The 14,209-nt window shown below is 46.5% G+C and overlaps 1 protein-coding gene across 5 annotated transcripts in view; it reads left to right on the top strand.

Annotated features, from left to right (window-relative positions):
- The first annotated feature begins 2,351 nt into the window (after nucleotides 1–2,351).
- Nucleotides 2,352–14,209, top strand: part of ATE1 (arginyltransferase 1) — a 186,414-nt gene continuing 174,556 nt past the window's right edge. For 3 of the 5 annotated variants that reach the window (XM_032776700.2, XM_032776701.2, XM_032776707.2), the window contains exons 1-2: nucleotides 2,353–2,784; nucleotides 12,358–12,421. In XM_032776700.2, coding sequence (XP_032632591.1) covers nucleotides 2,682–2,784; nucleotides 12,358–12,421 — 167 coding nt within the window. In that variant the 5' untranslated portion in view covers nucleotides 2,353–2,681. Of the gene's footprint in view, nucleotides 2,785–12,357; nucleotides 12,422–14,209 lie in introns of all 5 variants that reach the window. The other 2 variants (XM_075072503.1, XM_032776705.2) reach the window with 1 other exon arrangement.

Here is a 14,209-nt window from a genome sequence, read left to right on the forward strand (position 1 = left end):
CAACTCTAGGCATCACCGGCTGAAACCTATCCTTCTAAAGCCGTGCTGTCAGAGATGGCTTTGGGTTGGGGTGGAATGAGACTTCTGGTGGTGGGAAAAATGAATTTTGAGGCTGGATCGGGTTTGGTTAGCTGCAAGAGAGCTGAAACACTGGTCTCCCTGATCATGATGCTGTGATTATCAGTCCTTGTTTGCCTAATCTTTATAGGATCTTTGTATTGAGGCAGTGGTAGAAAGGCCTTAGGAGCCTCTTTCTCAGTGGAAAGAGGGGAATTGCTGGTGGCAGTCTTTGTTTGAGCAGAAATTGCTACTATCAAAGAATGACTAAGAGATACATTCCACTACCAAAGAATAACCTAGAATTATGAGATTGAGCATGGAGCAGATCAGTTGTCTTCATTCTACTCTCATAGAAGTTGGTGTGTTTAAGCTTTAAAGGGGTCCATAATCAAAATTGCCTTTTGTGAAGGAGAAGGAAGAGTCAGAAAGAGAATGAGGGACGCTTGCAGAAGTGCAGGTGAGCAGCCAGTGTTGTGCTGATATTTTGTATAGTGCAGCTGTGAACCTCCTGGGAAACGGAAAACTCTGATTCCTTTCTTCCCCCATTGATGGGAACCTCTTAGATTGCCAGGGGCCAGAGACAGGCATGTTCAGGGCATGCAGAGCAAGACAGGCTGAAAATGGGAAAACGGTGGTGTATGTCACAAATACTCCATGTTGGAGGAAGTGAAACTGGAAATGGGTAAGCTCAGTTGCATGGCACAGCTGCCTTGCAGTGGGTTGAGGGAAACTAATAATGGGGAACTCTATGCTTGCACCAGTCCCATGGTGCTGTGGGAGGAGAAGAGACTAGTTCCACTTTTACAAAAGATAAATTCATTTCACATTAACTTTAATGTGGAATTAAAGTTGCTTATACTCAACTGCTTCCTGGCCCCCACTCCTCCTACCCTTCCCAATCTGAGTTTACTTCGAAAAACTCCAGAGTTAGAAAAGGTAACAGAGAGAGTACAGTCTTTCCCACAAAGGGAGAGCATTACAAGGGGAAAAAAACCCAAACCCACCAGCAAATGTGTTGGAAGACCATGAGGTGCATAGTTAAGGTGACATCTCCCCCTAACTCTTAGATATGTGTAAGAACAGTAAGTGAAATTTTAGGCATAAATTGATTCTTTTAAGTTAATGTCCCTTTACAGCCCCTGACTTGCTCAAAAATAGCTTTAGTAAAGAGAAAAACCTTTCATAATCATGGCAGAGTTCATGCCTTTAACCTTCCATGACACACTTTTTTTATTTTTGTAACAAAGGGCTTCAGTCCTAAAATTACATCTGGTAACTTGTGTTCCTAAAGTGTATCCCTCAATAAATAACAAACATATTGATTGTTTTGATCATCTTGCCATAAATCCTGCATTTACTATAATTGTGTACTAAACATTTTATTTAGGCTCTACAGCACAGTGTAAGAGTATTAGATAGCTGTAGTAATGGGTTTCATGAAAAGTGCATCTGTAGGTTAACCCTACTGCAGGTGCAATACCTTCTTTGTTTTGTGTCGTTTAAAATAATTGAACAAACACCTACACAGGGCTGTGATCTATAGGGTATGGCTACACTTGAAACGTCAAAGCGCTGCTCTCCCAGCGCTGCAGGTACTCCACATCCTCTACGGGTGTAGCTTGCAGCGCTGGGAGCACTGTTTACACTGAGGCTTTACAGCGCTGTATCTTGCAGTGCTCAGGGGGGTGCTTTTTTCACACCCCTGAGCGAGAAAGTTGCAGCGCTGTAAAGCGCCAGTGTAGCCATGGCCTCAAAAGTTTTATAGCCTCATACACCCCTACATCCACGCAGGCTTCCAAGTGATGAATTTTCAATCCCTGGGGCAAGTTCTTGCAGGGGAGCAGCACCTGGTGTGTTGAACAAGGCGCTTGGGAACAGATGTGCGGAAGCCCAGCGTACTGCACTACCCTCACCGCAGCTAAAATGATGGGATTCCAACTCCCAAAAGGCACGAAATGGGTAAAGCGGTTGCGTCCTGGCCGCAGGCTTGTCGGATAGGGCCCATGCACATGGTGGAGCAGCTGCAGGCCCCGCGTGGAGTGGCGCTGCAGGCCCCAGTCCGTAGCCGGGTGTGAGCTAAGCAAGCTCGGGCGGCTCTGCACGATGCACTGTACCGTAGTGCAGTACAGCGGCTGGAAGGAGGGCTACCCGTGTGGCTACTGCGCCTCTGCCCAGGGGAAAGTCTCCACTGGTAAGTGGGTAAAGGGCTGGGCTAGAAACAAGCCCTGCAACACCGGCTCTCGCGAATGCCGAGCAGGCAGCCCCGGGAGCAGGGCGCAGCCCTCTCTGCCTGCTCCTTCATGGTGCCTGGGCAGAGGTACAGCCCGCCCAACACAGGGGGGGCATCCCGACCACCACCGGGTTGTGCCGGAGGCCTGACATACCGCTGGGAAACTGGGACCCCGTGAGCCACCTCCGTTCTCCTCGAGGAAAGCTCCCGTGCCCTTAGTAAAGATGGCGGAGTTAATGACCGTGTTCCTTCCTATGGTGACGCAACCAATCCGGGCTTGCCCATAACCAAAATGGCGGCGACGGCTGCTTCCGGGTTTCCCGGGGTCGCTGGTAGGGTTCCAGGCCCGGCGCTACCCTGAGTTGGTGGGTCAGTGCGGACCGTGGGGAAGATGGCGGCGGCCGACCGCTCCTCGAGCATCGTGGAGTACTTCGGGGGAGAGGCCGGCTACCGCTGCGGCTACTGCAAGAACGTGACTGGCAACCTCTCCCACGGTGCGGGCCGGGACTTCCCAGGGGGCAGGGGCTGGCGGGTAGGACACTGGGCGCGGGGAGATGGAGAAGTAGCCGGGGGGCGGGAGTCGGTTGCTGGAGCTGTTGGGCTGAGGGGCCCCGGAACAGGTTAAAGGGAACCGAGGGGCAGTTGGGCGGGCGGGCCGACCCGGGGGATAGCCTGTGGGGAGGGACTGGTTTGATACTGGCTGCAGGACAGGGAGAGCTGCCCGTGTGAAGGGGCCAGGAGAGAAGAAGAGACATTGGGACTGGGAGAGAGGGGACTTGGGAGCATGGGTGCTTCTTTGTTTATTTTGGGCTGAGGGAAGTGTGGGAATCCGGCACGTTCATAGGTTGGCTGGTGGAAGGGGTAGGCTCTGAGGGTTAAGATCCAGTAGCAACCTCTTCATATTAAAATACCTTGGCAAAAGCTGCCCCTTCTCCTCCTAAGCCTTTTTGTGAGCCCTGCTTCCCCCCACCCCAATTTCAATTAAGCCTGTATCTGTGTAGAGTTTACATGTGTGCCATTCACTCCCAAAAGTTTTAAAAAGGTCTCCTTAAAGTAGCCTATACCACTTTTGGCTGTGGGAGATGTAACATTTGTGGATTGAGGGAAGTTGGCATTCAGATGGATAGTCAGGAGAGGTATGGGATGTGTCTGACCTTGCTGCTGACTTGCAACATGACCTTGGCAAGTCCCTTAAAGGCAAACTTTCAAACCTGGCCTCTAATGTGGGTGCTTCCGTTTTTGGATTCCTAGCTTCAAAGAACATAGATCTTGACATTCGAGTTGCTTAGAACCCCCAGCTCATAACTCAACTCAGTGGGAGCTGAAGTCACTGAAAAGTTGGGTACATAGGTTTGAAAATGTATCCCCATACCTGTGTGGGCCTCAATTTGCCTATTCTTAACACAGGAATAATATTTACTTATTTCATAATCAAATATTAATTTTATTTGTGAAAGACTTCCAGCTCTAAAAAGGAAACATTTAAATATTGTTTTTACACTATTAATAGATGAGTATTTCATTATGATCATAATTTTAATGATTTATCTAGATATACTTTTTGCAAGTATAAGTAGCTATTCAGTGTTGAGCAGTGTGAAACTGACAAGAATCATATCAATTTCATGCAGCAGCTGTCCAGGCTTACAGGGTCTGTACCTGGGGGGCGGCCCCACCATGTGGACTGCTCATGGCTGGATGTACAACTAGGCTTCTGTGGGAGTTGCTGAGCCATCCAGCCTGGAAGTCTAGAAGTCCAGGTATCTCTAGCCCAGGACAGTCAAAGCTGCAGGGCTACCCCAGAGTTGCAAACCCTCTCAGGTCATCCAGGGTATGGCTACACTGGAGAGTTGCAGCGCTGGTGATGGGGTTACAGCGCTGCAACTTACTCTGTGTCCACACTTGCAAGGCACAGCCAGCACTGCAACTCCCTGGCTGCAGCGCTGGCTGTAGACTTGGTCTGCTTGGGGTGTAACGATTGCAGCGCTGGTGATGCAGCGCTGCTTGTCAAGTGTGGCCACCAAAAGCGCTTTTATTGGCTTTCAGGGTATTAAGAGGTATCCCAGAATTCCTGTCCACAACAAACCGGAAGAATGGCTGAACTATGAGCTCCCCAGAGCTACTTAGCTAAAAAACAAACACAGCTGCTCTTTGCTCCAGCAAGCGAGTGGAGACAGGGGAATTGCTTTGGAATTTTCACAGCTGTTTGCTTGAGGAGAGAGGGGAGTCCATGTTGAGCAGCTGCTTATGTGGTTTGAAGGCTATTTAGAAGTGCATAATTTGCATTTAGTGAATAAGAGAGAGGTGCGGGAAGGGTCAAAACTTTTTTAAAATGATTGAAGGTAGGTGCTGTGTATCTTCCAGTCCTTAGAACTTGCAAGGCACAGAGCTGACACAGTGTCAGCTCCAAAAATCCACTCTCTGTCTCCCCCACGCTCCCTGTCACACTCCACCCCAGCCCGTTTGAAAAGCACAGTTGCAGCCACTTGAACTCTGGATAGCTGCCCACAATGCACCACTCCCAACAGCGCTGCAAATGTGGCACACTGCAGCGCTGGTAGCTGTCAGTGTGGCCAAAACTGCAGCACTTTAACCTACACAGCTGTACAAAGACAGCTGTAACCAGCGCTGTACAAATGTAAGGCCATGGCTACACTTACATTTTTGCAGCGCTGGTAGTTACAGCTGTGGTCGTACAGCTGTGTAGGGGCCAGCGCTGCAGTGTGTCCACACTGACAGCGACCAGCGCTGCAGTGTGTCCACAGTTGCAGCATTTGCAGCGCTGTTGTGAGTGGTGCATTGTGGGCAGCTATCCACAGAGCACCTCGTCCCATTTTGGCGCAGTGGGTTGTGGGAAGGGGACGGAAGGGTGCGGGGTCATTCTGCTTCCTGTTCCAACGACCCGTGCCTGCATCGCTTCCCTTTTGAGCCGTTTGGTGCCATTGTGAGTCTGCCGCGTGATTTCAGTAGGAAATGGAGCCCGAGCTGCTGAGGACTTTGCTGATGAATGTTGCCAGCACATCATGTCTGACAGTTGAGCTATTCCTTATGCTCCAAAGTGACAGTGAGGAGAGCTCAGATGATGAAATAGAGTCGGCTGACGCGCCTGAATAAAATTGCTTGTGGCAGTAAGGACGTGCTCAGCACCGTGGAACACCGCCTTTGGGCTCGGGAAACAAGCACTTGAGTGGGGGGATCACGTTGTCTGCAAGTCTGGAATAACGAGCAGTGGCTGCAGAACTTTCGGATGAGAAAATCCCCTTTCATGGGACTGGTGTGCTGAGTCCACCCAACCCTGCAGCGCAGACACGAGACTGAGAGCTGCCCTGTCAGTGGAGAAGCGGGTGGCTATTGCAGTTTGGAAGCTGGCAACTCCAGACAGCTACCGATCGGTCACAACCAGTTTGGAGTGGGAAAGTCGACCATTGGATAGTGGTGATGCAAGTTTGCAGGGCCATTAAATGCATCCTGCTAAGAAGAACCCGTGACTCTGGGAATGTGCAGACATTGTGGATGGCTTTGCACAAATGGGTTTCCCTAACTGTGGAGGGGCAATAGATGGGACGCAATATTCCTATTCTGGCACCACCCCACCTGGCATCCGAGTACATTAATCGGAAGGGGTATTTTCTTATGGTTCTCCAGGCGCTTGTGGATCACCGTGGGCGTTTCACTGACATTTACACAGGATGGCCTGGAAAGGTGCATGATGCACGCATCTTTCGGAACAGTGGCATGTTCAGGAAGCTGCAGGCAGGGACTTTTTTCCCAGACCGGAAGATCACAGTGGGGAACGTCGAAATGCCCATTGTGAGCCTTGGAGACCCCGCTTACCCGTTAATGCTTGGCTCATGAAACCCGTAATACAGGGAAGCTTGACAGGAGCAAGGACCGGTTCAACTACGGGCTGAGCCGGTGCAGAAGACTGTGGAGTGTGCTTTTGGCCATTTAAAGGGGAGATGGAAGAGTCTCTACGGGAAACTAGACGTGAGGGGAAAGCAGCAATCCCAGCGATTATAACCGCGTGCTGTATCCTCCATTAATATTTGTGAAGGGAAGGGTGAAACCTTCAGTGACGAATGGACCTCCGAGGTTCAACGCCTGGAGGCTGAATTGCACAGCCAGAGAAGCAGGGCTACTAGAGAGGCCCAGCACACTGCTACAAGGATTAGGGATGCCTTAAAGGAGCAATTTGAGGCTGAAACCAACAGTAATGTGGGTGCCTTCCACAGCAGTTAAGTGCAGTGGTTGCAATGATTTGCAGTGCCTATTTTTCACTTGTGGTACAGTATGTTTCACTTTCTGTAAATAATAAACTGTTTTAAAAGACAAGAAATCCTTTATTAAAATACAGTACATAAAACAGGCAGGGGGGTAGGGTGATGAGCAGTAAATCAGAGGTTTGAATATGTCCTTCCTTGAGTGCTGTGCAATGCCTGCTGCACTTGAGGATTAATATGCTGCATGTGATGGGGGTTGAGTGCATAGGGTAAGGGTCGTAGTATCAGGGTTAGGTGAACGTATGGGTGTTGGGGGCAGCTGGTGTGGTAAGAACCAGGATGCTGGAGAAGGGTGTTTTGAGAAAACAGTGGGGCACAATGGGTTGAGTTTTGGGATGGGTGAGGAAGCACGGCAGTGCTCTGCCTGCATGTCTAGCATTGACTGCATGAGGTCTGTGTGGCGTTCCATGATGCTTAGCAGCCGATCTGTGCTTCTCTTGGTAGTCAATTCCTTTCTCTTGGACGCCTTCTCCTCTATCTTGGCAGCCTGTTCTTTTTCATGCTTTCCTTATCCTCCAGCCTTGCAACTTTTTATTTTCTGTGAATACAGATTCATAACTGCTTTCACCATCTCTTCCTTACTCTTCCTTGGTTTTTTCCTTAAGTTTGCAGTCTTTCAGAAGTCTGCGCTGATGGAGCAGTATTCAAGGTCACTTTAAAAAAAACACAGAGAGATAAACTTTTACTACCAGAGCCTGCATTGTTTTTAAGAGTATTTGTAGCATCATTTACACATTCTGAGCATAGCACAGAGAGGCCGCAGCTGCAGATAGAGATGATGAGTTTCCCCACAAGCGGCTCACAGGGGAAGCAGGGGCTGCCACGCGGCTCACCTGGGAGGCGGGGGGTGGGGGGTTGCTTCACTCTGGACCATGGGGTTTCTGTGACTTGTGGAAAGCAAAGAGCAGCTACAGGGAAATAACTAAACCCTACACCCCATCTTGCCACAGCAGGTACTCTCAGAGCCATCTTGCACATGCTGCTCACCTGGAAGGGGTGGTGGTGGTGGCTGCTTCAGTCTGGAAGCCATGGGGTTTCTGTGACTTGTGGAAGCAAGAGCACTACAGGGAAATAGCACTTAACATATCCCCTGCATTTTCCACAGATTTTAACCCTCCCCGATTATCTCGCTGCTACGGGTCACCTGGGAGAGCGGGGAAGGCTCTTCTACAGCTATGTGGATTCGCGCCTGGGTCCCTACGCAAGCTTCACCTGTGTGCAGCATGACTCCCCTCAGCCAATGGCGGCGGCGCGTTAGCCTGGCTGGAAAAGGCCACGGTGGCTCGCATAACTTGGCTGAAGCGCATTGCACACGCTCTGGTGAAACTTTTGAGAGTACAGAGGCAGATTTACCGCGACGTGATAGACCAATTCAATGGGCTTCCACATTCTGGCATGCTTGCAGGCAGCCATAGCCCCTGCTCCCAAAAACATTTTGCAATCCTATAAATTAATAAAGCTTTTCCGGAAGGCTCCTCTGTGGTTCGTCACTACAAAGTCCCAGTGCTGCGACTGGCTGCTTCTTCCTGGCTGGAAATACGCTCCATGGTGCATGACTCCTGGGAGTCTCCAAACCTCAGTAGCCTCCCTCTCGGGTTCCTCTACACTCTCCCCTCCTCTCCAGGCTCTGAACTGTCCGTCGTGATCTCGGATTGGCAGTGGGGTTACATTCAAGTATCACATCCAGCTCCTTGTAAAACGGCAGGTCGTGGGGGCAGCACCTGAGCGGTGGTTTCCCTGACGCGCTTTGCAGTGGCACTCCGCACTCCTTTACCTTAACCCTGCACTGCACCGCCGTCCCGGTCATAGCCCTTATTGCATTGACTTGATATCTGGCCTAGGTATCATATTCTACGGCTGGAGCGCAGCTGTGCCTGCAAGCTTCCCTCACCCCAAACACTGATGAGATCCTGCAGCTCGGCAGTGCTCCATGCTGGGGCTCGTTTGGGGCGTGGAGGCATGGTCACTGATTGATTGATTGATTCACTCCACACCTCGCTGAGCAAACAGGGAAGGGATTTTAAAATTCCCGGGGCATTTGAAGGGTGGCGGGTCACCTGACCCAGGGCAGTGGAGTGCGAAACGATGACCAGGAGGGGCTGAAAAGGATGCTGGGATACCCTCCTAATACCTGGAGGCCAATTACAGCGCTGGTGAGTGTCCACACCTGGTGACCAGCGCTGCATCACCAGTGCTGGATTCGCTACACCACCGTAGCAGACCAGGAGAATAACAGCCAGCCGCTGCAGACAGGGAGTTGCAGCGCTGGCTGAGCTTTGTAAGTGTGGACACCTGGTAAGTTGCAGCGCTGTAACCCCCTCACCAGCGCTGCAACTTGCAAGTGTAGCCAAGGCCTAAGTGTAGCCATACCCTCAGACTCCTAGCTGCAGAGCCAGGAAGCTGTTAGCCCTCAGGGTATGTCTGTGCTGCAGTGTTTTTTTTTTTTCTTTTTCTCTTCAAATAGTTTTCCTTTTAATAGAAATAGACATTGAAACTAAGCAAAAAAAGTTCTATTTGAAACACAAAAAGTTAACATCTATACTAGGCTAATACTCTCTTATACATATTTTCTCACACACATTCTTCCACCCCAACCATTGGAGTGAGATTTTCTACCAGAACTCCTTACACTACAGGGGGGAAATTCAATCAAATTAAGTTTTCAAGAGTAGTCATAATTTCCTGTATGACTAACAAAACAAAACAAAAAAAGACAACTTTAAGTTTTCCAAAACAATTCAGATTATCCCACAATTAGTCTCTTATTTTTTAACCAAGAACTTCACCTATAATTAGTGGGAGTTGTATCCCAGCCTGGGTAGACAGACTTGCACTAGTAGGGCCTGAGCTATTGAGCTAAAGATAGCAATGTGGACATTATGGCTCAGACTCTCAAGCCCACTCGACCCCGTAGGCCTGTGACCCTGAGCTGGAACATCCACGTAGCTATTTTAGCATGGTGGCTTGAGCTAGACATACCCTGAGTCCCGTCTTAAACTGGTGTGTCAGGTTTGGTCACAGAAACCCCCTTGGGACTGTCACCTCATATGCTGAATTTGCCTCTGAGCCCATTTTCCCTGCCAGCTTCGGATTTCAGAAGCCTGCCTTGTTGAGCCATACTAGCCATCTGCAAACACAGACCCAGGTCTGGTCCATACCCCCAAAGCTGCAGACTTTAACCAGATACTGCTCAGCAGATCACCTATCTCCAGCACCCAGACACTCAGCTCCCAGTGGGATCCAAACCCCAAATAAATCCGTTTTACTCTGTATAAAGGTTATACAGGGTAAACTCATAAATTGTCCGCCCTCTATAACACTGATAGAGAGATATGCATAACTGTTTGCTTCTCCACGTACTAATCACTTACTCTGGGTTAATTGATAAACAAAAGTGATTTTATTAAGTATAAAAAGTAGGATTTAAGTGGTTCAGAGTAATAACAGAATAAAATAAGTTACCAAGCAAAATAAAACAAAATACACAAGTCTAAGCCTAATACATTAAGAAACTGAATACAGGTAAATTTTCCCCTTAGAGATGTTCCAATAAGCTGCTTTCACAGATTAGACTTCTTCCTAGTCTTGACCCAATCCTTTCCCCGGTACAGTTCTTGTTAGTTCCAGCTCAGGTGGTAACTAGGGGGTTTCTCATGACTGGCAGCCCCATTGTTCTGTTCCACCCTCTTTTATAGCTTTGGCCCAAGGCAGGAATTTTTTGTGTCTCTGGGTCCCACCTCTCCTTCTAAATGGAAAAGCACCAGGCTAAAGATGGATTCCAGTATCATGTGACAGGTTCACATGTTCTGTGAGCCCCTCTCCATTCTTCCAGGACTGGCCGCACATATGCAGTGGAGGCTTGCAGGTAAACAGAGCCGTCTGCGCTTAATTATCCTAGTCAATGGGAGCCATCAAGATTCTAAACCACCACTTTGCATAATTACAATAGGACCTCAGAGTAATACTTCATATTTCTTGCTTCAGATACAAGAATGATGCATTCATACAAATAGGATGAACACACTTAGTAGATTATAAGCTTCGTAATGATGCCTTACAAGAGACCTTTTGCATAAAGCATATTCCAGTTACATTATATTCACACTTATAAACATCTTTTTATAAAACATGGAGTGGGGCTTGAGCTATTGAGCTAAAGATAGCAATGTGGACATTATGGCTCAGGCTGTCAAGCCCACCCGACCCCGTAGGCCCGTGACCCTGAGCTGGGACATCCACGTAGCTATTTTAGCATGGTGGCTTGAGCTAGATATACCTTGAGAGTCCCCTCTTAAGCTGGTTCTTAGCCCTGTGTTCCCCAACCTTGGCTTCAGTCCACGTAGTGGGGCTGCCACAGACTCTGGCTCCTCAGCAGCAGACCAGAAAAACAGGCTGGCTTCTGATGGAGTTTGCCAAACCTGAGACGTTTCCGTGAGATATTTCAGACTCAACACATTTGCATTTTCCTTTGAAACTGTTTGGCTGGAAAGTTCCTGACCAGCTGTAATGCTTCAGAACCAGAATTCTAGGATCCCCACCCAAGAACACAGCATTATATTCATACAAGTAGTTCTGCTGTTTTTAGATAGACTACTCTTGTGAGTAAGGGCTTGTCTACATGGGAAAGTTATACTAGTATAAACTAAGCTGTGAATTTAAACTGATACACATGTGTGGACATTCTTGGTTTGGAATAAGAGTGGCTTTTTTTGGTTTAGCTTATACTGCTTTGGAAGGAGTTTAAGATTACAGGCGTCGCGCCCCCCCCCCCCCCCAAAAAAAAAGAAAACCAACTTTATTCTGGAATTATACTGGTATAACTGGTTAAACTTTCCTGCGTAGACCTAGTTTAAGGATCTGCAAGGTTAGGCCCTATACTGGTAGCGGTCTGTGGTTGTATTCTGTGCACTTGACCTAATCACCTGTACAGTTCAGGCCGTTTTGTGGTCTATCTTGCTTCTCTTGGCTTGAGGAGTGCTCTGTTTCTTGCGTTCAGAGTCCCATTGTCAGGTAATATGGTACTAATTCTAATCTTTTCATGTTGAGAATGTGGAATCCTGTTTTAAAGTTTTTATCAGAACCATCACTGCAGTAACTGATAGCATAGGAGGCGCAGGAAGAAACTTGGATAATTCCTCCCATTACTGTGTGCCTTTTCATCTGCATTTTGTTTTACCATTTCTTCTCGAGTTCAGGAGCTGAAACTCCTGGTATAAATCTGCAACAGGTGACCTTACAAATATATCCTGAGTTACTCACATCTAAGCAGTGGGGTATTTTGCTCCTAGCCTTGAATGGCATCACGTTAAAATTGGGGAACTATTTGTGATTGTCTCTTTCAGACATTTGTCAGCGGGGAATTTGGAGAACTAATAAATATAACCAGATTATAAAGTCTGTTCTACATTTTATATGGATGTGTTTAAATAAAAAGCTAAAATGACAAAACACATAAGTATTTTAATACACTTAAACGCAGTGACTTTGACAGTAAAATGTGCTAAATTTAAATTAATTGGATGAGTAACTTTCAGTTTTACTTCAGTCCTGTTTTCCATTGCCTGTTTTTAAATTGTCTCTTAACAAAATTTCCATTAAGTTTTTTGTCTCTTTATTCATTGAAATGGTTAATATGAAGTTTAGAAATACAAGGAACTGTTTCTCCAAAAAATTGTGTTAGAAGAAATCCCAAATTAATCTTTTAGATTTAGAGTAAGCTTTAAGTAGAAATTGCTAAATTTCACTGTTTTAAATATAACTGTGACAGTGACCTGTTGTTCATTACAGGCATGTGGGCACATTCAATGACCGTTCAAGATTACCAGGATCTTATAGACAGAGGATGGCGAAGGTAAATTAAGAAAAACAATCTTCAAAGGGATGCTGTCATTTTAAGCTTGGTCCAAAGTTTATATTTTGTTTAAGGAAGAAAAAGCTTTCATAATACCTAAGATCAATAGAATATTTCACTAATTAGATAGAAAAGTGAAAACAGTTATATTTAAACAAATACACACATTGCAGCACTGAGGAACTGAAAATGATTTTCCTTGTTCTAACTGATATACATGTAGTGTGCAAAAGTATAAATTATGGCAGGTGAATTCGATTTTCAAAACTTTCACCAACATAGGTGTGGTAATAGCCTACTGTCCCAGATCTGGACTTTAGCGTCCAAAATCTGGGTGCTTACCTGAAACTCCCCCAAGCTCACTACCACCAGCTTGGATATTCTCGCTGCCACTCAGGTCAGGATTTATTCAGGGCCTTTGACCCCCCTTTCCTCTCTCTGGTGTCCCCAACCCTTCCCTTGGGGTGGGACCCCCAGTTCCCAAAATCCCTTGGAGTCTCAGAAGCAGGAGAGATAACCCCTTCCCCCCTCCTTTCCCAGGCTTCCTCTCTGGTCTAGGTCTTGCGCGCGTACAAGAAACCTGTTTTCTGCTTTCCCAAGAGATAAGCGTTCTATTCCTCAGGACAATTAAGATGCAATATACAACAGCTTGGCTTTGCCTTTCCCTTCTCTGTCTTCCCGTGAGGGTAGACAGCTACCTGTACAGAAATCCTATCAATTTCCTCACTAGAAAAAGAATACTCCCACAAGTTTTCAAAAGAACTTTATATAGAAAAGAAGAAATACAGAACAATAACTTGCATAAGAAACTCAATACAGGCTTGCTTGCCTTATAAGAAAATATGAATAAACAGTCTGATTTAAAAAAGATAGCCCGATTAAATAGTCCAACAATATCAACATACATGTAAATACAACACAAAGCTCATCATAGCCGATTACTTTGCTTTCCTTTGTTCCTCACAGACTTTTAGGAGAAAACTTTGAGATAAGATGGAGTTAGAAGAAAGCTTGTTCCCTCACAGCCGAGGAAGCAACAAAGACTACAGCAATCCACATCTGTACATACAACACAAAGCTCTTCATAGCCGAATTACTTTGCTTTCCTTTGTTAGCTCACAGACTTTTAGTAGAATATTTGAGATAAGAGGGAGTTAGAAGGAAACTTGTTACCCCATAGCCGAGGAAAACAACAAAAGACCCCGAGTATTACAAATTTCCGCCCCCCTGACTTTTAAACAATCCAGTTCTCTGATTGGTCCTCTGGTCAGGTGTTTGGTTACCCTTTCCAGGTAAAAGAAACTTAACCCTTACCTTACCTATCTACTTATGACAATAGGTGAATACGTATTTGTTTCTAACATACTGTTTTTAAATTCTGTCCATTTGAATTATCCTTAATACAAAAATACTAAAGTATTTAATATGAGGCCTACTTTTTCCTTTGGAGTTTGTGACACTAGATGACTTCCATCCTTTGACTAAGACTTGAAAAAAAGTGGGTGCCTAAAGTCAGGCTTCTAATCCTGTATTTAGTCATTCAAATAAATGACTGGGTTTTTAAAAGTGCTGAGCAGCCAGCAGCACCTGTTTACTTCAGTGGGAGTGCTAGGTACTCAGTACTTAACAAAAATCCAAGTATGTAATCAGATGACTAAACATGGGTTTAGGAGCCTAATGTTAGGCACTTCATTATTATACCTTGGTGTTTATGTTTTAGAACAATACTGAAGTACTTTATACGTCTTGAAAATGTTACTCTAATCCAGATAATCTGTAATTGCATGA

The sequence above is a fragment of the Chelonoidis abingdonii genome, chromosome 15 (assembly GCF_003597395.2).
Source record: "Chelonoidis abingdonii isolate Lonesome George chromosome 15, CheloAbing_2.0, whole genome shotgun sequence".
Lineage (NCBI taxonomy): Eukaryota > Metazoa > Chordata > Testudines > Testudinidae > Chelonoidis > Chelonoidis abingdonii.